The sequence below is a fragment of the Mustela putorius genome, unplaced genomic scaffold (genome assembly GCF_011764305.1).
Source record: "Mustela putorius furo isolate JIRA1106 unplaced genomic scaffold, ASM1176430v1.1 tig00003834_pilon_pilon_pilon, whole genome shotgun sequence".
Lineage (NCBI taxonomy): Eukaryota > Metazoa > Chordata > Mammalia > Carnivora > Mustelidae > Mustela > Mustela putorius.
In genome coordinates, this window is record NW_025421987.1 from 24,263,484 (window position 1) to 24,289,304 (window position 25,821).

General features: G+C 34.1%; 1 protein-coding gene across 6 annotated transcripts in view; it reads left to right on the top strand.

Moving 5' to 3' along the window:
* The first annotated feature begins 758 nt into the window (after window positions 1-758).
* The window catches only part of ARL6 (ADP ribosylation factor like GTPase 6), a 42,227-nt gene continuing 17,164 nt past the window's right edge, over window positions 759-25,821 (top strand). For 3 of the 6 annotated variants that reach the window (XR_200865.3, XM_004773007.3, XM_004773008.3), the window contains exons 1-5: window positions 761-1,199; window positions 3,890-4,039; window positions 9,979-10,040; window positions 10,482-10,550; window positions 14,247-14,341. Coding sequence is in view for 5 of the 6 variants with exons in the window: in XM_004773007.3 (XP_004773064.1) it covers window positions 3,917-4,039; window positions 9,979-10,040; window positions 10,482-10,550; window positions 14,247-14,341 (349 nt within the window). In the remaining variant the exon portion in view is untranslated. Of the gene's footprint in view, window positions 1,200-3,889; window positions 4,040-9,978; window positions 10,041-10,481; window positions 10,551-14,246; window positions 14,342-25,821 lie in introns of all 6 variants that reach the window. The other 3 variants (XM_013046125.2, XM_045088246.1, XM_045088247.1) reach the window with 2 other exon arrangements.

Below are 25,821 nucleotides of genomic sequence, written 5' to 3' on the forward strand. Positions count from 1 at the left end.
GTGTGTGGGGGGTGGTGTCCCATACTCCCGGCCAAAAAGGAAACTGTAAAGGAAACTTCTAAGAGGAAGGGTTTCATCCATGAAAACCACTCATTGGTGTGGGTGGTGGGAAGGGTGAGGCTAGGTAGGTTGAAAGATTATTCCAAATGTAGTCTGTCCCTTGGAAAACGAGGTTATAAAAATGTGGACAAATAAGTAAATCTAAATATTTTCAACTGGAGTATCACTGCTACTGTAAAATCCCAGGGCAATTTTAAAAGGTAGTTAACGTTGAGCATTCAGACTATTCTCCTCCTGACCACCTACAGATGTGATTCTGGGGACAGTAATCTCATCACCGATTATGGCTAGTGTAAATCTCTTTCGGCGAGCACACAGCTAAGAAGCCAGGTTACAGGCATACTTCCTCTGCCAAGTCACGCTTCCGACTTTTCACACCAGTGTCATCTCCACTCCCTACCCACAGTAACAGTTTTCAGGGCTCCAGGGTCTGTGGCCTGTAAGACCCCGAAAGCCTCCGTGGGAGGGGCAGCGGGGAAACTGGCGCACGCGTCTCCAGCTGTGTTCTCCGGCCGTTGCCACCACGCTCTGCGCGTGCCCGGTAAAAACGCAGAGGTTCTTCCTCCCCCACCCCAGCGTGCTGGAATTGCAGATGTTTTCCTGCGAGTCTGAGAAAGACGTGGGCGGAAAGAAGCGCACGCAGCAAACGCGACGCCAAGCATTTCCCAGCAGGCTATGCGCACGCCTACAACTCCCATCATGCTCCACTCGGACGCCGCTTCTCTTCGCAAAAAGGCGGCCGTTCACCCCGCCACTTGTCTTCACACCTTTAATACTCCTCTGTGTGCCTCTGACGTTCTCCGGAGCTCGGAGCTCTCCAATCCCGTAAGCAAGAACACCAAGGCTACGCCCAGAAGTTCAAGGAGGCGTGGCTTAGGGACCGGAAGAACGTCCGGTTGCCAAGGGAACCCCACGCGCCTAGGCGCCGGCCCAGCCACTGATGCTCGGGCTGAGGCACAGGCAGCCGCTTCACCCAACTTGTAGAAGCGGCATTGCTCAGGAGCAGGAATTCTTACAGAGGCGGCATAGAGACGAAGGCTGAGAGACGCCCGATATTTATCCCACAAACCGATACGAGCGAGTGGTCCTTTCCTGTTCTCTTCAGCCCCTGGGTCCGCAGGGTTGACTTCAAAAACCAGGTATCTTCCCGCTCCCTCCGCCCTTGTTTTGTAGCCAGCGCCGCCGCCACCGGCACCGCGCCTGTCGCGTTTTGGAATTGCACTTTGCTCTTTACTGTTTTTCACTCCGTACCGTTGTTTCTAAAGAGGTGGAAGAGGACAGAGGATTTGTGCGGTTAGTACTAGGGATCTCAGAAGGCTCATGGTTTGGGCGAATTTGTTCGGTTTTATCACCGCCCAGATTCGTGTTTTTATTTAGTGTGTGGGAAATGTTTGAAATTTCATCAAGAACAAACAATAAAAATGTTTGAAGTACTGAAAATGTGCTATAATGCACTCTAGGAACTTTTTTTTTTTTTTTTTTTTTAAGTTTACGCAGTACCATTCATGGTGTGTTTCTTTGCCCTGCCACTGTCTGCGGCTTACTACCTTCCAAGCTCTTTACTGTGGATAACATCCTAATTCTTCAAGACTTTTCTGGTAACAAGTAATCCTTTAGAAAGCAGTTTCTCTTCTTTAAAAAAAAAAAAAGAAAGAAAGAAAGAAAAAAAGTTTCTCAGATAACAACCAGGAGAATTTGATTGGCTGGTGCGCAGTAAAACAGTAAGATAAGAAAAAATTAAGGATAGAGCAGAGCCAGATTGAACCCTAAAAACTGCACGTGGACTTGGTTCTGAAAGCAGGCAGTTCTCCGTAGTTAACTGTACATCAGAAATACTTGTAGTTTTTTAAAAATACTGATGCCCTAATGCCATCACCAGAAATACTAATTCAGTAGTTGATTCCAGTGTGCAGCCAAAGTTGCGAATCATGGCTTTAGGCATAGGGAGCTACATAAAACTTTATCTCCCATTGTGCGCGTAGGGCATGGTGAACAAATGTTGAGTGGCTTAAATTGTTATCTTTCCTCCTTTTGTACATGGGAAAAGTAAAAAGTTACAGAAATGTATGATTACTAAGAAATAGAAACATATATGTATAAGGCTATAATTAACATCTTTTAGAGCAATTGACTTCTAAAGTGTATGTCCCAAAATATTTCATTAACAAGCATTAGTTTTAATAATCCATGAAAAAGGGCTGGAAAATCACAATCCAGTGTTCTTTGTAAAGTGAATATTCAAGTATCAAGTGTTTGACAGGGCTTTCTACTGGATGCCCAGAGGATGATGATGTGAGAAGTGGTCATTTTTTAAAAAAATTTGTTCAAAATTGTATGGAAAATGGAAAACAAGATTTTTTTTAAAAAGTTAACGAATAATGTATTATTTGCTTCAGGAGTAAGATATTATCTTCTTATCAATATGTTCAGTACAATAAATAGCAAAGTGAGGATAGCAAATCTACTTTTGAACTAAAGTAGTCTGTGTAAGAAGTTATTTCTTGGTTTAGAAGGCTAACGTATTGCCGATTCTACAAATGTTCCTTAAGCTGAGATTTAAAGGAATGGATTGAGTGAGATTTGAGTCTCCAACACAAGGAGAAAAGTGGTACAAATGGAGAACCTGAAATCAAACCCATCCCTTAGATAAGACAACTGTGAATCTCTCATAGGCCCCATGCTCTTGTGGGGCACTGTGCCTGCCCTTTTCTGCACATCATTGAAATTTGGTTTTGAAATTTCTATCAGTATGCTCCCCCAAGGGGCCTTAGCAAAAATCCATGATGCAGCTTCCTTTTGATGCGTTGTCTTGGAAACCTCATCATTTAAGTTGCTGCAGCTTCACATCCTTCAAGGTATGGGCCTTGCTTAGGATAGTGTGAGGTAAAAAATAATGAAAGAGTTGTGGGATGACAGGCTTCTGGAACTTTAGATGGAGAGGAGAATAAATCAATCAAATTAGATGAATATTTAGAGAACTTTGAAAATGGTGGTTAGGAGAGTAATGGGAAATATTTGGGATATAGGCAGATTGTAGCCATTGCTGTAGCAGTCCCTGCACCAGTTGAGGGCTGGCAACAGGGATATCTCTCTTCTCCCATGATAATGTTTTGGGGAGTGATGGACCCAAGGGGAACCCCTTTAGAAAGTTTCATTTGGAAAGTTCATAGCAGGTTATGAGCAAGTGATGTTTGTAGCAATATAGTATATATTAAAGTAAATATATCTGTTAGTATTTGTTTCACTTGATAGAAAATGCAACTTAAACCAGATATAATCAAGCAAACAAACAAAAACAGTGAATTTAATAGTTATTGCTTTAGATTATTGCATAGTACAACAGTGGGGTTGGCTTCAGAAGATTTATTTAACTCAAATAGTATAACCAAAATCTTAGTTTTTCTCATTTCTGATCTGCCTTCTATTTTCTGAACTTTAGCATTAGGCTGTACGTGGACTCCTTTGCCCATACATTGTTCTGGATTTCTAGAAAGGCTGCAGATACTTTCAAGATCACAAGTGCCAGACTCCCATGTTATACTGAGTTTAACAATATTTTTATCCTAAATATTATAATTTACCAGAAGACATATACATCTATTTCAAGGGCATTGTTCTTTGTGTTGCCTAGGGATATAAGCTGCCAATCTGCAGTTCAGATAAGGTCCTTTGTGCTAATCAGCTTAAACTTTGTTTAGTAAATACAATGCTACATTGACATGGTTTTTCTGATTGTGTCTTTAAATTATTAAATTTTTTTATGCTCGTGCTTATATTTTCCAGACCTAAGTTTGTGATTGATATATCTTTTTTACTTTCTAATTTGTAGCTGGTTTGTAAATATTTGAATCACAATATGGGATTGCTAGACAGACTTTCAGGCTTGCTTGGCCTAAAGAAGAAGGAGGTTCATGTTTTGTGCCTTGGGCTGGATAATAGTGGCAAAACAACAATCATTAACAAACTTAAACCTTCAAATGTAAGTATCTTTGTTAGATGCTTTATGTATTTTCTGTTAGAGAAAGTTAACATGCAGAAATATTTTTGCATGTTATTGCAGTAATTATTGCCATCATTATTCATATAGTCATATTTTGAAATCCTATTAACTTGTAGTAGCTTAAAGTAATAAATGTCAATCAGACATAATTTACAGTGTATTTTATGCAGATATATAGGTGAGTCTTGATTATTTAATCTGGAATATTTTCCAAATGTCTTTTTTTTTTTCTTAAAAAATCCTAACAAATTTGTGAAATTCACTTTTAGGTAGCATTGCTTTCTTTTTGGCTCCCTCTTTACAAGAGAAACAAAGCAGAGGGAATGGTGAATCATTTTTATGGGTTCAGTGGATAATTAGCAGCTTCCCAGGAGTGTGGTATGCATATCAGTGATAATATGCAGAATGACTTGAAGTCATTTAAGTAATAAGTATATGAACATGTAATTTTAATAATTGAAAAATAAATAAAGCTAGCACATTCAACACATGGTACATAGAAGATGGATTTTTGCTACCTAAAAAGAAAACCCTTATAACAATAGACTAAATAAGATAGAACCTTCTTTTTCTAATCTAAGTAAGTCCAGAGGAGGTCTTCCAGGGCTGGTAGTGCATCTATGTAGTCAGTCATGAGACATCTAGGCATCTTCTATCTTCCTTTCCTGCTGTTCTAAGTGCCCGTTTTCAAGATCTCCACATGGTCACCTTGGTTACCTGTATTCTAAGTCACACGGAGGAAAAAAGAACCAAGGCAAAAGAAGAGGCCCACTTGCTAAATAAGCCTTCTTTAAAGAACTTACCCAGAAGCACCAAGTAATGATTCCTAACTTCTGTCTCATTGGCTACCCTTATCTGTAAATGAAGCTGGATTTTTTTTTTTTTAAAAGCAGGTCATACTGCTGCTTCCAAAAATAATAGAGGTCTTATAACTATGGAAGAAGAGGAGTATGGTTATTGGATAGACAACTAACATTTACAGTTGTAAATACACTTATTTAGGCAAAAGCCATTAGTGAATTAATGAAAAATATAGAGGGAAAAAAATAATATAAACTACATACAGATAGGGCAGAAACTAAGAAGCTGATACCATTAATGAGTAAATGGCTATAGAATGGGAAATAATTGCTCCTAAATATGGTAGTTGCCTCCAAACAGTGTTTTGGGTTGGGCAGAACAAGCAACCTTACTACTCCATTTTCTTTTGCAGTAGCTTCAGTTTTACCTTTGGAGATTGCTCTGAAATACAAAAACACCATTCTTTCTTTCTTTCTTTTTTTTTTTTCCCTTGGTCATTATTCCCTTCTACATAGAGGAGTTTACCACATAAGAATAGCTAACTGCTGGTGTATTTTCAGGTGGGAGTTAGTGTGAGATGGTCAGGATAAGAAACTGAAAATGGATTTGGAAGGCAATTTAGGTGTTTTAAGGAGTTCCTCAGCTGAATTGGGAGTCAGCTGAGGTATACATGCTGAAGTCAGGCAAAGATAAAAAATATCACCTTTATTTAATTTTGGAGGGCAAAGGTTAGGTCTGTTTAGAGGACTTGCTAACACTCGATTGTATTGAGATTGACCTCCCAAAACTTTGGGGTTTCCCAGTAGGAAAGATCCTACTGCTTGGGGAAAGATCCATTTCTTGGCTAAGATCAGATGAGAGTGCATGCTTGTGATAGGCATATGGCACTCAAATGAGAGAGTAGAGAGAGGCAGAACCAAGAATGCTCAGTTCTATCCCACAAACTGAACAAAGGAATAATTCTCTACCCATGGAGAGGAATAAATTGAAGGAGGTGAGTTAGAGAAATATCATTTAATGAAGTTTTTTCTATATGTGAAATAGGGGGGAAAGGTTAAAAAAGCCCACATACATTAGAAATCTGTCTCCTGATTTAGGTGATTACAAGAAATTTATCAGTTCTTAAGAGGGAGATAAAGCATCCTACACAGTTGAATGGGGTCCAGAATTGAACTTAAGAAAGTAGAACCATACCCAGTTGTGCTTTGGTCCGTAATCAGTACTGTAGATCAGCTATGAGCAGATCAGGCTGGGTTAATGCTTAAGAATCTCAGTGACTGATGACCTGAACTTCTGTAGGTGAACCTATCAGCAGTAAGCAAGAGTATAAGGAAGTATTTTTAGGTTAAGGGCCTATTCTATCAGAGGGGTTTGCATTTTTCTCTACATTAAGGAATTGCCTCAAAAGTTAAAAAAAAAAAAAAATTTAACTAGTCTTGGGTGGCTATGGGTTAAGTGTCTTGATGCTTGATTTCAGCTCAGGTCATGATCTCAGGGTCCTGGGATTGAGCCTTCTGTCGGGATCTGAGCTCAACACAGAGTTGGCTCCAGATTCTCTCCCTTTCCCTCTGCCCCTCCTCTCTCTCTCTCTTGCTCAAATAAATAAATAAAATCTTAAAAAAAAATTACTCTCAAATAGGTAGAATATAACTGAAACCGGAGCCACCATTAATAGCCACAAAATGGTGCTGTGGTGGCTCAGTCAGTTAAGCATCTGACTCTTGTTTGTTTTTGGCTCAGGTCATGATCTCAGGGTTGTGGAGTTGAGCTCCACATCAGGCTGTGTGCTGAGCGTGGAGCCTGCTTGGGATTTCCTCTCTCCCTCTCCCACCCCCTCACTTTTCCTTCTCTTAAAAATAATATATAGCCACAAAATGGACCAGTTCCCCAATGTCTGCTGTACTCAAATTGGCAGAAATAACATTCAAAAAACAGCATAGAAATTACAGTCTCTTACCATCATCCCTGATAGTATAGTGATTTTCCAAGACATGGTTATTCCCATAGGAATAATCTTGGATATGAATGGGAATACCTTTCTTCTCTGAACAAGGATATACTTTTAAAGACACTTGCTCTGATTTTTTTTTCATAATTTCTTTTGTCATTTCTAGGGATTTGGGGCAGAAAGAGGAGATACCATATACTCTGTGATCTTAAAATACTCTAATACCCCCATTTCAGACTGGCCTTGTGACCTCTTAACCCTGTCTAATGCACCACGTTAGTTAGGGAGAGCCTGCAGGAAAACCTGGGTGCACAGCCAATAAATAAGGCTTTTTAAATTAATCTTCCAGTGCTTTCCAACATCCCTGCTTCTCTGTTATCTCTGGTAAATTATGGAACTAGCCTAGACTTGCTATAGGGCTATTTTAAGGGGATCACCTATTTTCTGATACCACTTCCTGAGACTTAATCTTTAGTTAATTATCCTTTAGATTCTGAGAGCACAGTAAGTTGCTTTGCGGTTTTTTTTCTGTTTTGTTTTTGTTTTTAATTTGGTGCTGATAGCCAAAAGACCACTTGAAATAGAATTTCTTAAAGACCTCAAAACTTCTATCACACAGGTATAGATAAAACACTTGTTTCCTCATGTATCTGAACTGAAGAAATCTCTTGTGAACTTACGTCCACTATTAGAAACATAATTTTTAATGAATTAAGTTAATTACAGAAATCTACAATGCAAAAAAAATCACATAACTCATTTTATAGTTGTGTCTCTTATTTTTTGTGTCTCTTATTTTTTGTGGGTTAAAATCAATTTCTAGATAACTAGATACTTCTGGACCCAAACTGGCTTTAGGCTATCTTAATGCTTATTTATTGTCAATGTATTGAGGTTGCTGGTGTTTTCTAAACTGATGAATGAGGGTGGGGAGATATTTTAACTTGATGACTCAAGAATCCGGTCTTAAGTGTATCTTCTTAGAAATGTACTCTATAAGTACCTTGTTTCCCCAATTTGCATTACCTCCCTTTGCCAGCATAAATCCTGTCATACTACCACATCACCCAGATTTATGTTCTCTCCCTCTCCCTATCTTCCTGCTGATGTATACTCTCTCTGTCCTTAAAAGAAAAAAAAAAAAGTGATGGTAAGAAAGTTGATTAATTTTATCCTTAAGTAGAACAGCAAGTTAAAAGAGAAGCTCTGGGAAGCAAAAAAAAGTCTGTGAAGAAGTTGGGTGATTGTGGGGAGGCTAGACAAGTGTTCTAATTACAGTTCAGTGAAGATAGGGCTACTATTTTGAGGTATATTTTCTGAGATTTCTTTAAACATTTAACTTCCTCACTTTTTTATTACTAGTATTTTTTGCTAATAGTAATAACTGGTGATTTTTTCACAATTGTGATCAAAATCAAAAGTCAAAACAGTGGAGTATTTTGGGACAACAAAAGTTAGGAAACTATTCCAAAGTTTTTGTGCAGTGAAGAAACCGTAAGGACTGAGGCAGGACTCTGAATGGCAGGAAATAAATTCTAACATAAACAGAATGATATTTTTGGAAGAATAAGGCAGCTCACAGGATGGAAAGAAAAGCTGAATAAACAAGCTTTAGAAAGGCAAAACCAGGCATCTCCAGAGAGGCCTTTTCACTACTACATTACTTCTAAGGTGGTTAAGTTCCAGTGACTTTTCAGCTGCTGTCTTTTTATTTGAATTTTAAATTTCCAGAAGTGGACTACCAAGTTGAACATAATGGTTTGGAGCAACAATTTACCCTCTACTCCTGTTTTCACACAAATGCAACATAATGAATTAAAGGTTTTTTTGTTTTTTGTTTTTCTTTTAAAGTTGTACTGTGGCTGTATAGAGAAAATTGGAAAGACTGAAGTCAATGACAGTATATTTATGGTATTTTGTTTAGTATTTGCTGAGTATGTCCAATGGACCAGACACTGTGTTGAGTATATTGCATTCAGTAACTCATTTAATTATCATGATAACTTTAAAAGTTAAAGATAATAATAGATTTCACATTTGAGAAAACCAAGGTTTGGAGAAGTTGAGTAGCTAGTCTAAGGAGGCACATTAACGATTAGGAGTAATTAGAAGGTTTTTGTAGGTTTTTATAGTAAATCAAAGCAAGAAATGATAAGGGCCTGAACTAAGTTAGTGAGATAGGACCAACTTGAGAATGTTTATATAAAAAAAATGTAAGAAAAGGAGGAGTCAAGAGTGACTCATAGGTTATCAGAAAGTAGATGGTGTTTTTTATTCAAAAGGAGGAATAGTTTTGATGGTGGAAGTGTTAGGAGGGGTTTGATGTCTTGTCAGTTTAAGGTGTTTTAATTGCCTGTGGGACTTGCTAACAGATCTCCTGGTGTACTCTTGCCCCCTTGTAATCTCTTCTCCATACAGAATTCCCCACCATGGCCTTCAAGGCTCCACAGCTCTTTGTTACATATAGCTGTCTGCCTTACTCAGGACATTTTAGACATACAGGCCTTATACTTTGCCTGAGTGGCAAGTTCCTGCTTGCATTAGCGTCATTGTACTGGCTAATTCCTTTGACTGGAATGTTCTTTACCAAGATCTTGTCATAACTTTTCTCCTTTTTCATATTCACTCTTGGGTCAGATATGACCTCCTCAGAGAGACTTTTTCTCACAGCATCCTTTGCCCATGCCCCATACCAATGCTCCTCCCCCACCGCCTCCCATCCCCAATTCACCTTTCACTGCACTGTCTGAAATCATGTTCACTTGTAGTTTACTTGGTTACTGTTATTTACTTTCTCTAGATAATAAGCTCCATGAAAGCAGGGACCATGTAGATTCACCATCTAGATATAAGAACAGTCCGCAGTATATATGTATAAACTATACATATATGTGAACTCAGAATGACTCATGAATCCACAGTACAGCTATGGGAACTTGCAGCAAGCCACAAAATGTGAATTAAGATATAAACATTTCATAATTAGTAAACCTTAAGCTTCTGTAAAGAATTCACACACAGTGATCCCACTGCAAAAATTATAGTTTTGTTTAATTGTCATCTCCTCAGTGACAAATTTTAGAATTGGAAACCTGGATGCTTTTTTTAGCCCAAGGAAAAATTCATCTTTTGTAGTTGCAGATTTCTCAATTTATCTTTTCTCTTGAAGGCTCAATCACAAGATATAGTTCCAACCATAGGATTCAGCATAGAGAAATTCAAATCATCCAGGTAATTCACTTTATTATACTTGTGACTAAGAAGTTGTGGGTGAAAAGTGATAATATTAGATCTACCTAGTCATTCTTTCTACTCTTAGAAAAAGTAATTTGTTTTTTCAGAAGTCCATAGATGGTAAATTATTTGTACCACTACCTCCGGATTATTTTTTAGAATTTAGACTTTAGACAAACTCTGATAATCTCACTAGCAAGGAAAACATCTTTTTTTATGTGTTATTCATTACAAAATCATATTTATATTACAAAATTTGTTTTGTGGGACTCATACTTGAAAATTGGCTCAAGTTGAATATTGTATATTCAAGGGTGGTTTCTTTGAAAACAATTTAAAATTTTAAGTAAAAGTGATACCTTATTTTAGTATCTTATAATGTAGTCATGATTTGTTTTGTTTCGGTGTTTGGTTTTGTTTTTTGTTTTTTTTCTGTAGTTTGTCTTTTACAGTGTTTGACATGTCAGGTCAAGGAAGATACAGAAATCTCTGGGAACACTATTATAAGTAAGTATGTTTATAAGTGTTGGTTAATTAGGTGAATGCATTTTAATAAAAATGATCAACAAATTCAAAGGATTAAATGGGCTAGGTTGCACTATTTATTTTTCATATAATTTAAGCACATTTTCTAAAGAAAAAGTGAAAATGTTTTCTAATGAAAAAGTATAATCATAGTTCATATTGTTTCTTAGATTTTTCAGGCCATTCATGACCTTGCATCTTTGCATATACTTTTCTCTCTGTTTTTAATATCCTGTTCTATTTTGTTGCAGTTTAAAGTTAATATAGTAATGCTTTAAGGTTAACTCAGAAGTCACCTCCTCTGTGAAATTCCACCATTTTGCCCGGTTACTCTGTTCCCAGTGTCCACACAGTATTTTACCATACATGTCTTCAAGTCGTGTACCATAGCTACCTCTCTAAGGAGGGTGTGAACTGCTCAAGAGCAGGCATTATTTCTTATTCAGGTTATTTCTTCAAGGTCAAGTATGATGCCAGGCATATAGATCAGTAAGTATTTATTAAACAAATTTAGTTAAAATAACAGTAGTAACTAACAGTTGATCCATTTGTTCTAAAAGCAGTTCTAAACAAGATATTTTTCAGCATATGCTAATAAAGTGCTCACTAGTTACTTCAGATTAAGAATGGTCAAGTTCCTTGTACCCAGATTATTTTGCCCTCTCAGGATTTGTGTGTGGTAGTAAAACAAATACGTTAACTGTCCATATTGCAAGGACTCTTCATGTAAAAGCAATGTAACTTACTTTTGGAGTCTGAAACTTAAAACCAGTATCCCTTGACTAACTGTCATTAGGAATTCTTGTCTTGGAATGGTTATGAGATGACTGCCAGGTCATAATTTAATTTTTATTGAATAGTTCTTTCCTGCTAATGTGAGAACAAACTTTGTGTTTCCTCAGCCAAAGGAGATTTTTTACAGATATTCTTTTCAATGAGTGATTTAATAGATTGAAATCATGTTTAAATTGTACAGATCTAGAGGACCTCTGAGATACAGAGAAAAGAGTTCTTCAGATTTGAGAGTCAGTTTGGTAAAAGAAAAGTGGCATGTTTATGGTACCTTACATTAAATTCTCTGGGGGAAATGTGAATTGTTTGGGGGGGGGGGTTGGTTTTTTTTGTTTTTTGTTTTTTAGGAAACCTGAGTTTTTAGTTTAGGATTTTTTTCTTCCTCCAGTTAGTTGATAATTCTTTTTTATTTAAATGTATTTATTTTAGCTACTATTTTAAAAATAACATTTATTTTAATTACAGATAACAAAAATACATAGAAAATAGTTTCAAGAAAAGGAAACGTTTCAGATTTTAATTCCTTTTCCTTCAAAACCTTACTGGAAGAAGTTAATTAGGAACACTGTAGCTAAATTGTAGGTTGAATAGTGAATATGGTTACTATGGAGACATCTACAATAATAGACTATATCTATCTTTTTCTAATTATGAAAGAACAAGTGCATTTTAATCTATTAGACTGAAAGAGGTTAAAAAGATTAAGTCTACGATGGCAAAATAAGCCACTGGTAGGAATGTAACATCTTTTTCAGAGAAATTTATCAGTATCTTATAAAATGAAAAATTTTCTTGCTCTCTAGCCATATTTTTTTTTCTTGAAGAAGTATCCTATGACTAGCACTTGTGGACAAAGATATAGATAGAAGAAAATGTTTTGAACACTGCTTATAATGACATATCTCAATTATAAAAAGAATATTACTACTCTTAACAAAAATATGTACTTGGTATATTTAGAGAAGAAAAATAATTTAGTGGCATGTGCACGAAACCATTAATAACATTTGTTTTTGGAACACTAAGATTAGAAGGGAAGTTTACTTTGTTATTTATTTGATACTGTAACTTTATTATATAATTATTGCTATTATCTTTATAATATGAAAAATAAAGTATAAAATATAAGGAGTACACATTTTTTAATATTTAGAAAATGTAGAAAAGAATATAAAATTTTTTTCTATAAATCTCACTTATAATAAATTTACCATTGTTAATCTTTTTGTGTTTTTCCTTTTGAAATATAAAATATATACTTTACGTAATTGAGAAAAGAGTCTTCTAAGTTATGTACCACATATAGTTTTTTACCCTGCTTTTTTAGATAACATTAAATGATCAGAATAAATCAGGAAAAACATAAAAACATACAAAGAATATAAGTAATGACTGGCTGCTTATTATTTTTTCATATGCCTATGCCTATTTTTTAATCATTCTGGTTTTGGACATAAAAGCTGTTCTCAGTTGTTGAAGATTATAAATAATCCTCCAGTTAACACACCTTGCTGCATAAATCTTTGTCATAGTTCATGTGTCCTTAGCATAAATTCCAGAAATGTAATTATTGGCTCAAAGAGATTGAACATTTTTAAAACTGTTGGCAGATATTTCCAATCATTTCTGTTTCTGTGGCTACAGTTAATGTATGACTGGTGATAACCTATGTTCATTTTTTTTAAATGATAGGAGAAAGTGGTACTCAAAAGTGTTTTATTTTTATATTCATGTAATTGCTAATGATATTGAACTTTTAAATTCTTAGTTTGTGAATGGAATAAGTGATTCACAGAAATAGGTAAAAGGCCCAATAAATATATGCAAAGATAGTGAACTTTACTAGCAATTAATGAAATACAATATAAAATATTATGTTGTTAGAATGACAAAAATGGAAAAGGATGTTAAGAGCCGTGCTGGAAAGGGGGTGAGAGAAGTACTGGTAGTATATATTGTTAAAGTATTTCTGGAATACAGTTTGTCAATGTTTACCTAAAACTTTAAATTTGGTATGTATTCCTAGAAATTCCTAATTACAAGTCTTAAGATATCTAGAAATTTTAAAAATGTATTTAGGAGGATTTTTATTCCAAAGTTTTTCACAGTAATAAAAATTAAAAATAATCTCTAAGTTCACAGTATTTGATGACATATCCATGCAATGGGATATTTTATAATAATTAAAAGAAAGTTGCAGAGGGAATCAGTGATTTTTTTTTTTTTTTAAGTGCCACTGTGATCTGTAAATGAATGCTAAAGCCATTTCAGTGGCTGGTTATCAGCTTAAAAAAAAATGAAATAGAATAAAATAAAAGCTATTTGTAAGTATTATTTCTGGAAACTTATTTCAAATGTAGTTACATATACTTACATGTTTACTGCATCCCAATATAAAATGTATTTTTCACTATGGTTATGGTAAGAAATATTTTAGAAACAGTGGTGTAGAACTTTAATGTTTCATTAAAAAGTAGTTCAAACTATACTGCAAAAAAAGATCAAGGAAATGTGTGTGAGAAAGGCAAGGTATAAAACAGCAAGATTCCACTTAAGTACAAATGTAGGTACTCCTATGTGAATATACAGAAAAAAAATAACAAAATTGATTTACCCGAGAATATTAATAATGAATGCATCTATGTAATAGGATTATAGTTTCACTTACAATTTTTAAAAATTATGAAACAAGCATTAAATGTACCATATTATCAACCAACCTAAAAGAAATTATTTTATATGAAATATGACTAATGGTAACATATTAGTCACTCATATAAACTAATACGTAATGAAAAGATAATACAGAGGGTAGGAAATGCAAATGAATGCTACACATGGAAAAATGTGTAAGTTTACCTTTACTTTTTCTCATTCTTTATACAGAGAAGGACAAGCCATTATTTTTGTCATTGATAGTAGTGATAGATTAAGAATGGTTGTGGCCAAAGAAGAACTTGATACTCTGCTAAATCATCCAGGTATGTGTGTCTGTGATATTTGTGCTTTAGGGTCTGTTTATATAAGATTTTTTTTTTTGCTCTTTGGTATTGGCAGAAGTATTCTATGTAGTTCTCTCTTATTTAAAATTTTAAAATTTTTCTTATTGAAACATAATTAACATACAGTGTTCTATTAGTTTCAGGTATACAATATAATGATTCAACAGCTCTCTACATTAATGAATGTATTACTTCCTTTTTTTTTGAATTTTAAAATACAGTAATTATTCAGAATTCATATCTACCGATAGCATCTTGTATTTTTTAAATTTCAAAGCAGTGTTTTCCAGGTCTCCAACCTTTATGTTCTGATTGCATAAATAATGTGTGTCAGTAGCAAAAAATGAAGACAGGGAAAAAAGAAAGAAGTAAATATCCATGTATTTCAACTGTCATTAGAATTATTTTGGTTACTATGTTTGCAGACATGTGTATATATATATATGCATATTTATATATGCATATAAATATTACATATTTACTCGAGAACTCTTCTAAAACAGATATTTTCTGTATTTATTTATTTATTAAAGATTTTATTTATTTGTCAGAGAGAGAGAGAGCACAAGCAGGCAGAGTGGCAGGCAGTGGCAGAGAGAGAAGCAGGCTCCCGGCTGAGCAAGAAGCCTGATGCTGGACTCGATCCCAGGACTCTGGGATCATGACCGGAGCCAAAGGCATATGCTTAGCCAACTGAGCCACCCAGGGCCCCTCTTTCTGTTTTTAAGCTCTAATTGCCAGCCCTACCCTCTTTTCAAAATACCAGTATTAACAATTTGGTATTTTTTCTTGTTATTACTTATAATTTGGGGTCATATTCTCTACACTCTTCTGCATCTACCTATTCTTGGAGAACACTAAATGCCAGAAATCCTTTTTTTTAAAAAAGATTTTATTTATTATTTACTTGACAGACAGAGCTCACAAGTAGGCAGGCAGGCAGAGAGAGAGAGAAGGAAGCAGGCTCCTTGCTGAGCAGAGACAGCCAGATGCAGGGCTCAATCCCAGGACCCTGGGATCGTGACGTCACCTGAGCCAAAGGCAGAGGTTTTAACCCACTGAGCCACCCAGGCGCCCCTGGAAATCCTTTTAAATCAATGTATATATGTAATTATTCTTTTAATAGTGACTAATAAGCTGTACTATGAGAATAGCGACCATTTATTCTATTTTACCTATTATTGGATATTCTTTTTTTTCTCTACAATACATTTCTCCAGTAAGTATTGTGGAACTCTGCATTTCTAGTTTGATTCATGGGAGAAGATTTAAGTGGTCTTTGTGCTATGACTTAGGAAGAGGTGATGGTTTAAAAGAAGTGTGTATTTGTTAGGAATAGAATGGAAATAATGTGAGGCTTTCTAACAGTTCTTCCTGTTTAACCACAATAACTGTTATTTTTATTGAACAACCTTAAGCTTATTCATATATTTGGGGTAATAATTATCTAGACTGTACATTTTATGTGATTCTTGCACTTCTAAAAACTTATGTCTTTAACTGGATTATCTGGATTGAGAATGCATTTTTGATCATGCATTCCCTTTGTGTTAATCTTTCCACTTTTCTTCAAATACTGTTATAATGTTGCCAAAAAGATGAAATGACTCCTACAAAATCAGCTTCAAATACAATGGAAAACTTGGTTTCCTTAGCTGAAGACTTGTTCAAGTGAGTTATCTTTATGTACTGATGAATTTATTTTGGGGGAGATTATTCCCAAGGAAGGATTTCTCAGCTGAGGTATACATGAACTTTAAAAATTTTTTAATTTAATTTTACTTTCTTACTGAAATATAGTTGACATACAATGTTACATTAGTTTCAGGTATATAATATAGTGATTTAACAATTATATATATCATGTGGTGCTTACCATGATTAGTGTAGTTACTGTCACCATACAAAGTTATTACAATATTATTGACTATATTCCTTATGCTATACTTGCCAGCCCTACCCTCTTTTCAAAATACCAGTATTAACAATTTGGTATTTTTTCTTGTTATTACTTATAATTTGGGGTCATATTCTCTACACTCTTCTGCATCTACCTATTCTTGGAGAATAGGAAAGACTTACTCATTTCAAAATTGGAAGTCTGTACCTCTTAATCCCTTCACCTATTTCACCCATCCCTCCCACCCTGTCTCCTCTGGCAACCACCAGTTTGTTCTCTATATTTATGAGTCTTTGTTTTGTTGTGTTTTTATTCATTTGTTTGGTTTTTAGATTCTGGATATAAGTGAAATCATGGTACTTGTTTTTCTGTGACTTATTTCACTTAGCATAACACTCTCTAGGTCTGTCTACCTTGTCACAAATGGCAAGAGCTTGTCCCTTATAGCTGAGTAATATTCTATTAATTGTTTACCACATCTTCTTATCTATTCATCTAATGATGGACATTTAGGTTGCTTCTGTTTGCTGTTACTCTAAATAATGCTGCAGTACACATAGGGGTGAATATTTCTTTTCAAAATCATTTTTGTTTTCTTGGAATAAATACCCAGTACTGGAGTTAATGGCTTGTATGGTATATCTAAGAATTTTAATTTTTTGAGGAACCTCCATACTGTTTTCCATAGTGGCTGAACCAATTTACATTCCCACCAATAGTGCATTAGGGTTCCCTTTTCTTTACATTCTCACCAACACTTGATTTTCTTGTTTTTTTGATACTAGCCATTCTGACTGGTATGAGGTGATACCTCATTGTAGATTTTGTTGGTATTTTCCTGATGATTAACGATACTGAACATCTTTTCTATTTGCCATCAGTATGTCTTCTTCAGAAAATATCTTTTCGGGTCCTCTGCCATTTTCAAATTGGATTATTAGTGTTTTTCAGTATTTAGTTGTATGAGATCTTTATATATTTTGGAAATTAATCTCCTATCAGATATATGATTTGGAAATACTTCCTCCCATTCAGTAGGTTGCCTTTTCATTTTGTTGATAGTTTCCTTCACTGTGTAAAAGCTTTTTAGGTTAATGTAGTACCAGTAGTTTATTTTTCTCTTATATCCCTTACCTGAGGGAAAAATGTTGCTACAGCTGATATCCAAGAGATTACTATGTCTTCTTATTGGAGTTTTATGGATTTGGGTCTTAAATTTAGGTCTTTAATCCATTTTGAGTTTATTTTTATATATGGTTTAAGAAAGTGGTTCAGTTTAATTCTTCTGCGTGTAGCTATCCAGTTATCCCAATAGCATGTATTGAAAAGACTGTCTTTTCCCATTGTATTTTCCTTGCCTCCTTTGTCGTAGATGGGCTGAACATATAAGCATAGGTTTATTTCTGGGTTCTCTATTCTGTTTCATTGATCTGTGTGTCCATTTTTGTACCAGTGCAATACTATTTTGATTACTGTAGCTATGTACTATAGTTTCATATCTGGGATTGTGATACCTTCAACTTTGTTCTTCTCAAGATTGCTTTGGCTATTTGGAGTCTTTTGTGGTTCCATACAAATTTTATAATTATTTGTTCTATTTCAGTGGAAAATACTACTGGTATTTTGATGGGAATTGCATTAAATCTGTAGGTTCCTTTGGGTAGTACGGACATTTTAACAGTATTCTTCTAATCCATGAACATAGTGTATCTTTCCATTTGTTTGTGTTGTGTTCAGTTTCTTTCATCAGTGCCGTATAGTTTTCAGAGTACAAGTCTTTTACCTCCTTGATTAAGGTTATTCCTAGGCATTTTATTCTTTTTGGTGTAGTTGTAAATGGGATTGTTTTCTTAATTTCTCTTTTTGCTGCTTCATTATTGGTGTATACAACAAATTTCTGTTTATTAATTTTGTATCCTGTAACTTTACTGAATTCATTTATTAGTTTCAATAGTTTATGGTGGAACTTTTGGTTTTACTGTATATACTATGTTATTTGTAAGCAGTGAGTGACAGTTTTACTTTTCTCTGCCAGTTTGTATACCTTTTATTTCTTTTTCTTGTCTAATTACTGTGGCTACAACAGTAACCACAATAAAAGTGGCAAGAATAGACATCATTGTCTTGTTCCTACTATTAGAGGAAAAACACTGTTTTCTACCATTGAGTATTATGTTAGCTATGAGTTTTTCATATGTGGCCTTATTATGATGAGGTATGTTCTCTCTAACCCCACTTTGTTGAGAGTTTATCATAAACTGATGTTATATTTTGTCAGATGCTTTTTTTAGAGTGTTTTTTCTGGTTTTGGTATCAGAATAATGCTGGCCTTTTAGAATGAATTTGGAAGGTTCCTTTCTTCTTCTATTTTTTGGAATAGTTTGAGAAGGGTAAGTATTAACTCTTCTTTAAATGTTTGGTAGAATTCACCTGTGAAGCCCACTGGTCTTGGACTTTTATTTTTTAGGAATCTTTTGTTTTTGATTCAATTTTATTACTAGCAGTCAGTCTGTTCAGATTTTCTGTTTCTTCCGATTCTGTCTTGGAAGATTGTATGTTTCTAGGAATTTATCCATTTATTCCAGGTTGTCCAATTTGTTGGTATATAATTTTTCATAGCAGTCTGTTATAATTCTTGGTATTTCTGTGGTTTGTCTTCAGTCTTCTCCTCTTTCATTTCTGATTGTATTCATTTGAGTTCTTTATGTCTTTTTTCCTGGATGAGTTGGCTAAAGGTGTATCAGTTTTATTTATATTGGTTTCATTGATCTTTTCAGTTGGCTTTTTAGTCTCTATATCATTTATTTTCTCCTGGAACTTTATTTCCTCCTTCTAGTAACTTTGGGCTTTGTTTGTTGTTCTTTTTCTATTTCTCTTAGGCAAAGAATCATAATGTTTATTTGAGATTTTGTTGTCGTTTCTTGATGTAGGCCTGCATTGCTATAAACTTCCCTCTTAGAACTGTTTTTGTGAGGAATGCCTGGGTGGCTCAGTTGGTTAAGTGTTGGACTCTTGATTTCAGCTCAGGTAATTCTCTCGTGGGATGTGGGAAGTGAGCCCTGCATTTGCTTCTCTCTTTCTCCCTCTCCCTCTGCCCCTCTACTCCTCTGTGTATTCTCTCTCTCTCTCTCAAAAAGAGATCTTGAAAAAGAAGTCTTAGAAAAAAAACAAAACTGCTTTTGCAGAACGTCTGGATTGGTCAGTTGGTGAAGTGTCCGACTTTATTTTGGGTCAGGTCATGATCTTGGGTTTCTGAGGTCAAGTCCTGCATCAGGCTCTGCACTCAATGTAGAGTCTGCTTGAGATTCTCTCTCTCCCTTTGCCCTCTCCCTATGCTGCTTATGCCAATCTTTCTTAAATAAAAATTAATAAATAAAATCTTTATTAAAAAAAAGAACTGCTTTTTGCTATTTCTGTAAAATTTTGAACTATCATGTTTTCATTTTTGTCTCTAAGTTTTTTTTTTAATTTCATCATTGACCCATTGGTTGTTTAGTCTCTATGTATTTGTGTTTTTTCTGTTCATTTTTTTGTAATTGATTTCTTGTTTTATACCGTTGTAGTCAGAAAAGATGCTTAATATGATTTGAGTCCCTTTAAATTTATTGAGACTTGTTTTGTGGCCTAACATGTGATCTGTCTTGGAGAATATTCCATTTGTACTTGAAAAGAATGTATTCTGCTGTTTGGGGATAGAATATTCTGTGTATATCTGTTAAATCCACCTGGTGTTCATGCAAAGCCACTGAACAAAGTTCCTTATTGATTTTCTGTCTAAATGATCTATCTACTGATGTAAATGGGGTCTTAAAGCCCCCTACTATTCTTGTATTATGGTCAATTTCTCCCTTTATGTCTGTTAATACTCACTTTATATATTCAGGTGTTTCTATGTTGGGTGCTTTGGTATTTACAATGTACAATTGTTATATCCTCTTGTTGAATTGATTTCTTTATCATTATGCAGTGCTTTTCTTTGTCTCTTGTTATAATCTTTGTTTTAAAATATATGTTATCTGGCATGAGTGCTGCTACCCCAGCCTTCTTTTGCTTCTTTTTGCATGGAATATCTTTTTCCATGCTTTCATTTTCTGTGTCTGTGTCTTAAGGTTCTGAAGTAGTCTCTTGTAGGCAATATATAGTTGGGTCTTGTTTTTTTAATCCATTCGGTCACCCTATATATGAACATTTTTAATTGAAATATAAGCAGTTCATAGTCAGATGCTCAGGTCTTAAGGTATAGTTCAGTAGTTTTGACAAATGCATACATTCATATAACTACACTGCCTATCAAGAAACATTTTCACTACCCCAGAATGTTCTTCCACACCCCTTCGCAATCAATACTTCACACCTCATACCAGGGAACTAATCTGATTTCTATCACCAGATTAATTTTGCCTCTTCTACAGTTTCATATAAATGGGAGTAAGAGCACATACATTTTCGTGCATAGGTTTTTTTTATTTGGCATAATGTTTTGGGGAGTCATCTATGTTGTTGTATATATCACTTGATTACTCCTTTTTATTCCAATGTAACATTCTATTATGTATTTATACCATAGTTTGTTTGTACAGTATCCTGTTCAGTGACATCCAGACTGTTTCTAGTTTAGGACTAGTATGAATAAACCTGATATAAACATTCTTGTAAAAGGCTTTTTATAGACATGTTTTCATTTCTCTTCAAAAAATTCTTAGGAATGATAATGCTGGGTCATAGGATAGATGTATGGGGGATATTTAAAGAATTTCAAAGTGGTCAAACTATTTTATAGTTAGTAACATAAATGAGAGTTCCAGTTTCTGCATCTCCTTTCCAATGATTGATTTTTTTTTAATTTTAGCCTTTTGATTGAGTATATAATAGGATCTCATTGTGCTTTTAATTTGTTTATTACTGATGATTATTAATGTTGATCACTTTTGCATATTCTGTTTGCCAGTCTTGTACATTCTCTTATAAAATGCCTTTTTAAGTCTTTTGCCCATTCATTAATTTGGTTGTCTTCTTATTATTGAAATTTAACATTTCTTTATAAGTTCTAGATAGAAGACCTTTGTTAAATATATGTGTTTTGAAGATTTCTCATCAGTATCTTGCCTGTTTATTTTCTTCACAGTATCTTTTAATGAATAGATACATCTAATTTTGATGAGGTATAATTTATCCATTTTTCTTTTAAATACAAGCTTTCTGTGTACTCGCTAAAAAAAATCTGTGCCTAACCTAAGTTTTCTAACATATTCTCCTATGGTTTCTTCTAGAAGCTTCATAGTTCTGGCTTTTATGTTTAGATCTGAGATCCATCCTGAATTTTTGTACTTCCTTCATACAGCTATCCAATTATCCCAAAATATTTGTTTGAAAAAATTTTTTTTTCACTGAATCACTTGTCAGAATCATCTGACTTTCATACTTACTGAATTTAATTTGAAAAAAAAACATATATATATATATATGCACACACACCAATTTCTGGACTCTGTTTTCCATTTGATTGATCTCTTTATGGCTTTTCACATTTGGCCTTTTACCGTGGATTTATAATAAATCCTGAAGTCAAATAGGATAAATCCTCCAAACTTGATCTACTTTTTCAAGATGATTTTGGTAGTTCTAGGTGTTCCATATTTCAAATAAGTTTTTAGATCAACTTACTAATTTTTTTGAAAAACTTGTTGAGATTTTATTTTAATCATATTTGGGGATAGTTGACATCTTAACATTGGACTTAACACTGAATGTTCCACCTCATGAGCATGGTATGTCACTTAATATGTTTATGCTTTTCTTAATTTCCCTGTCCTTTATGGTTGTCTGTAGGGGTCTTACACATCATTCATTCAGCTTACCCATTAGTTTTTTATATTTTTGAAGCTACTCTAAATAGTATATTTTATTTCATATTCTAATAGTTCATTGTTAGTATGGGAAAATATTGACTTTGTATTCTGGGAGTTTTTTAAATATATTTACTCTCATAGTTTTTCTGTATATTTCTTCAAATTTTCTATGTCTAAAGCCCAACATCAACAGAAATTCTACTGCTTCTTTTTTAACCTTTATGCCTTTTATTCTTTTTCCTATCTCACTGCACTGGCTAGGACCTTCAGTACAATATTGAATAGAAATGCTAAGTTTTGTCTTATTCCCACTTTCTTCCTGTCCTAAATACTGGTGCTTGGTTCTCTTCTTTTCTAATCAATGTCCTTTGTGGCATTTTGTTGTTGTTGTTCCGCAATAGGGCACTTTTCCCCCCGCTTTAAAAACCTGTTCAGGTGATGACCTTTTTCCCCAGGGATTTTCTTAATGGCATATGGAAATTCTGTCTGGATCTCTTGGTTGGCAGACGCTACTTCTTCTGTTATTTTGACATTTTCTAAGGCAAACCTCTTTCTGAAATTACCAAACTATCAAATTCTCTACCTTCCCATTGCTTTATGTTCATATAGTAACTTCACCTTTTCTTGAATCATGTTAGAATATATACTATAGGAATGCCTTTTTATAGCAATTCTGCACCCACACAGAAGCTACATTTTCAGTACGAGGTAAATAGATATTTCATGAAAAGTACAAGATTTTCTTGCATGCTGGTGTAACTACAACAATGGCTTCATGAACTGCCTTTTATTTTTTCACAATGGCCCCTATACTGCATTCATTTATCTTGAAATGGTGGCCATCCATAACTGCAGATCTCGATCTGTGATACTTATCAAATAATTCCACTTTTTCCTCTAATGACATGACTTTTCTGTGGTTCTTGGGAGCACTTCCAGCATGACAGGTGGTACTTTGTATGGGTCCCGTGGTTTAATTCAGGATATACAGTATTACACAAAATAAAAAAATATGTGAGAACTGTGAGAGATAGTTTTTTGTGGTACACGATTTCCTGGAGAAAGGAACTGTTTATATAGGATGATTAGTATCACATAGCATTTTAAGCAGATACTTCCAACACTTGAGCTCACTGCAATAGTAGCTACAGGAGATGGCTATGAAATTAACAGTGGTACAGTATTACTACAATTTATGCAGTTATGATTTAATACTGCATCCTTTACTCATTTGCATTTTTCTTAACTGTGAATGCTACCATATTTGGTTTATGTGTGCATAAGTATTGATAAATTTTAAATTTTTATAATAAATTTGTTTATCTTTTATGGTAGTTAGTGGTAAAATCATCTCATTTCTATATATATTTTATGTATTCATGAAATGCCTAACCTTTTCTTAATTTTCCTTCAGGGTTTCTAAGCTTCATGATTTGTTTACAGGATTTTTCAAATTGTTGCATTTCTCCCAAATATTCTTCAATATATTTACTGAAAAAAAAGGCACGTGTAAGTGGACTTGCATAATTCAAGCCCTTGTTGTTCACTATCATTATCATTCATCCATTGATAGACACTTAAGTTGTTTCTATACCTTATTCCCATTCTTTACATTTATTTTACCACTAATTATGATGCTCACTAGGGTTTGCTTATATCTTTATTAGGTCAAGGAAACTTTCTGTTATTCCTAATTTTTCAAAAGGTTCCATTATATCCTTGTGTTATAATTTACCAAATACTTTTTCTACATTTGTTACAGCAATAATACTACACTGTATTCACATCTATTAAACCAAATATATATTCCTGGGTTAAACCTCATTTGAGTATTAACCTTTCGATATATCACTGAGTTGGATTTGCTAACATTTTGGTAAAAATTTTTGGTTTTGTGCTCATAAGGTTTTTGGCTTATAACTTTCTTAAAATGCTTTAGTCATCATGGTGATAGAGGTCTTATAAAATGAGTTGGAAAATATTTATTCTTTCTCTTTTTACTTTATTTTTTGGATTGGGTAGAATTGGTATTATTTTGTCCTAAATGTTTGATAGAAGCTTTCAGGGTTGGGATTTTGTGTGTGTTGGCGGGGAATATAAGGGAGTAAGAGGGACTGTGAATTAGGAGTTAAATTTCATTAAACGATAAAAGGCTATTAAAATTTTGCATTTCTCCTTAGGTTACTTTTGGTAATTTTTGACCAGATTTTAAAATTAATTTATGTTATCAAGTGTACTGACATAAAACTGTTTGTATTATCCTCTTACTATCCTTTTAATGTCTGTAAGATCTGTGTATGTTCCTTCATTTCTGATATTGATCATTTGTTTCCCCCATTTTTTCTTGCTCAATTTTTTAAAGAGTGTATTGGTTTTATTAACTTTTTAAGAACTCTGGCTTTGTTAATTTCTTCTGTTGGGTGCTTTTAAAAAATTTTGTTAATTTCTCTTCTTTGTTTTATTATGAATTTTCTATATATATTGTTTCTCATTGTCTGTTACCTTTTTCAGATAGAAGTAGAAATCATTGATTTTATACCTTTTCTAATATGAGCATTTAAAGCAGTACATATTCTCTAAGGATTTAGTTACATGTCACAGATTTCGATGTTTGTTTCCTTTTTTATTTAGTGTGAAGTATTTTCTAACTTACCTTGTGAGTTCTTTTTTGATCCTTAGATTTTTTAGTAGTGTATTATTTAATTTCTATATATGGGAATTTTCTAGGTTTCTTTTTGTTACAGATTTCTAACTTAAATCCATTTGATGAAATAACATATTCTGTAAGATTTCATCCTTAGAAATATTGGGCCAGTATTTATGTTATGGGAATTTTCTAGGTTTCTTTTTGTTACAGATTTCTAACTTAAACCCATTTGATGAAATAACATATTCTGTAAGATTTCATCCTTAGAAATATTGGGCCAGTATTTATGTTGGTCTGGCTTGGTGAATGTTCCATCTGCAGTTAAGTAAAATACGTATTTTGCTTTTGTTGGATGAAAGGTCTATAGTATTCATTTATTAGGTGCATATACAGTTAAAATTATTTTGTTGTTTTGAGTGAGTGACACTTTCATAATTTTTAAATGCCTATCTTTTTCAAAGAGAAAGAGGCAAACCAAGAAACAGATTCTTAACTTTAAAGAAGAAACTGATGGTTATCAGTGGGGAGATGGGTGGGAGATGGGCTAAACAGGTGATGGGGATTGAGGAGCGCACTTGTGATAAGCAGGGGGTGTTGTATGAGCAAGTGGTGATGTATAGAAGTGTTGAATCACTAGATTGTATACCTGAAACTAATATTACACTGTATGTTAACTAGCTGGAATTTAAATAAAAACTTTTAAAAAGCACTGACATATAATAAACTGCACAGAGAGCAACAAGTATCTGTCTTTTCCCTTCATCTTGAACACTACTTTGTCTAATAATAATGTAGTCATGCAAGCTTTCTTACATTTAAATGTATGCATGTGTTTTTATCCAGTTCCTCTTGGCTTGTCTGTGTCCTTATGTTTAAAGTGTGTTTCTTATAAACATTGTATGATTATGTATGGCTTTTTTACCCATTCTGACATTCTCTGTTTCAGGGTAAATTTTAGCTGGACTAAATATTTAAATGTAAAAATCACACCAATGCAGCAGTAGAAGAAACTATGGGAGAAGTTTAAAATCATTCTGGGGCAAGAGGAGGCCTTTCCAACTAT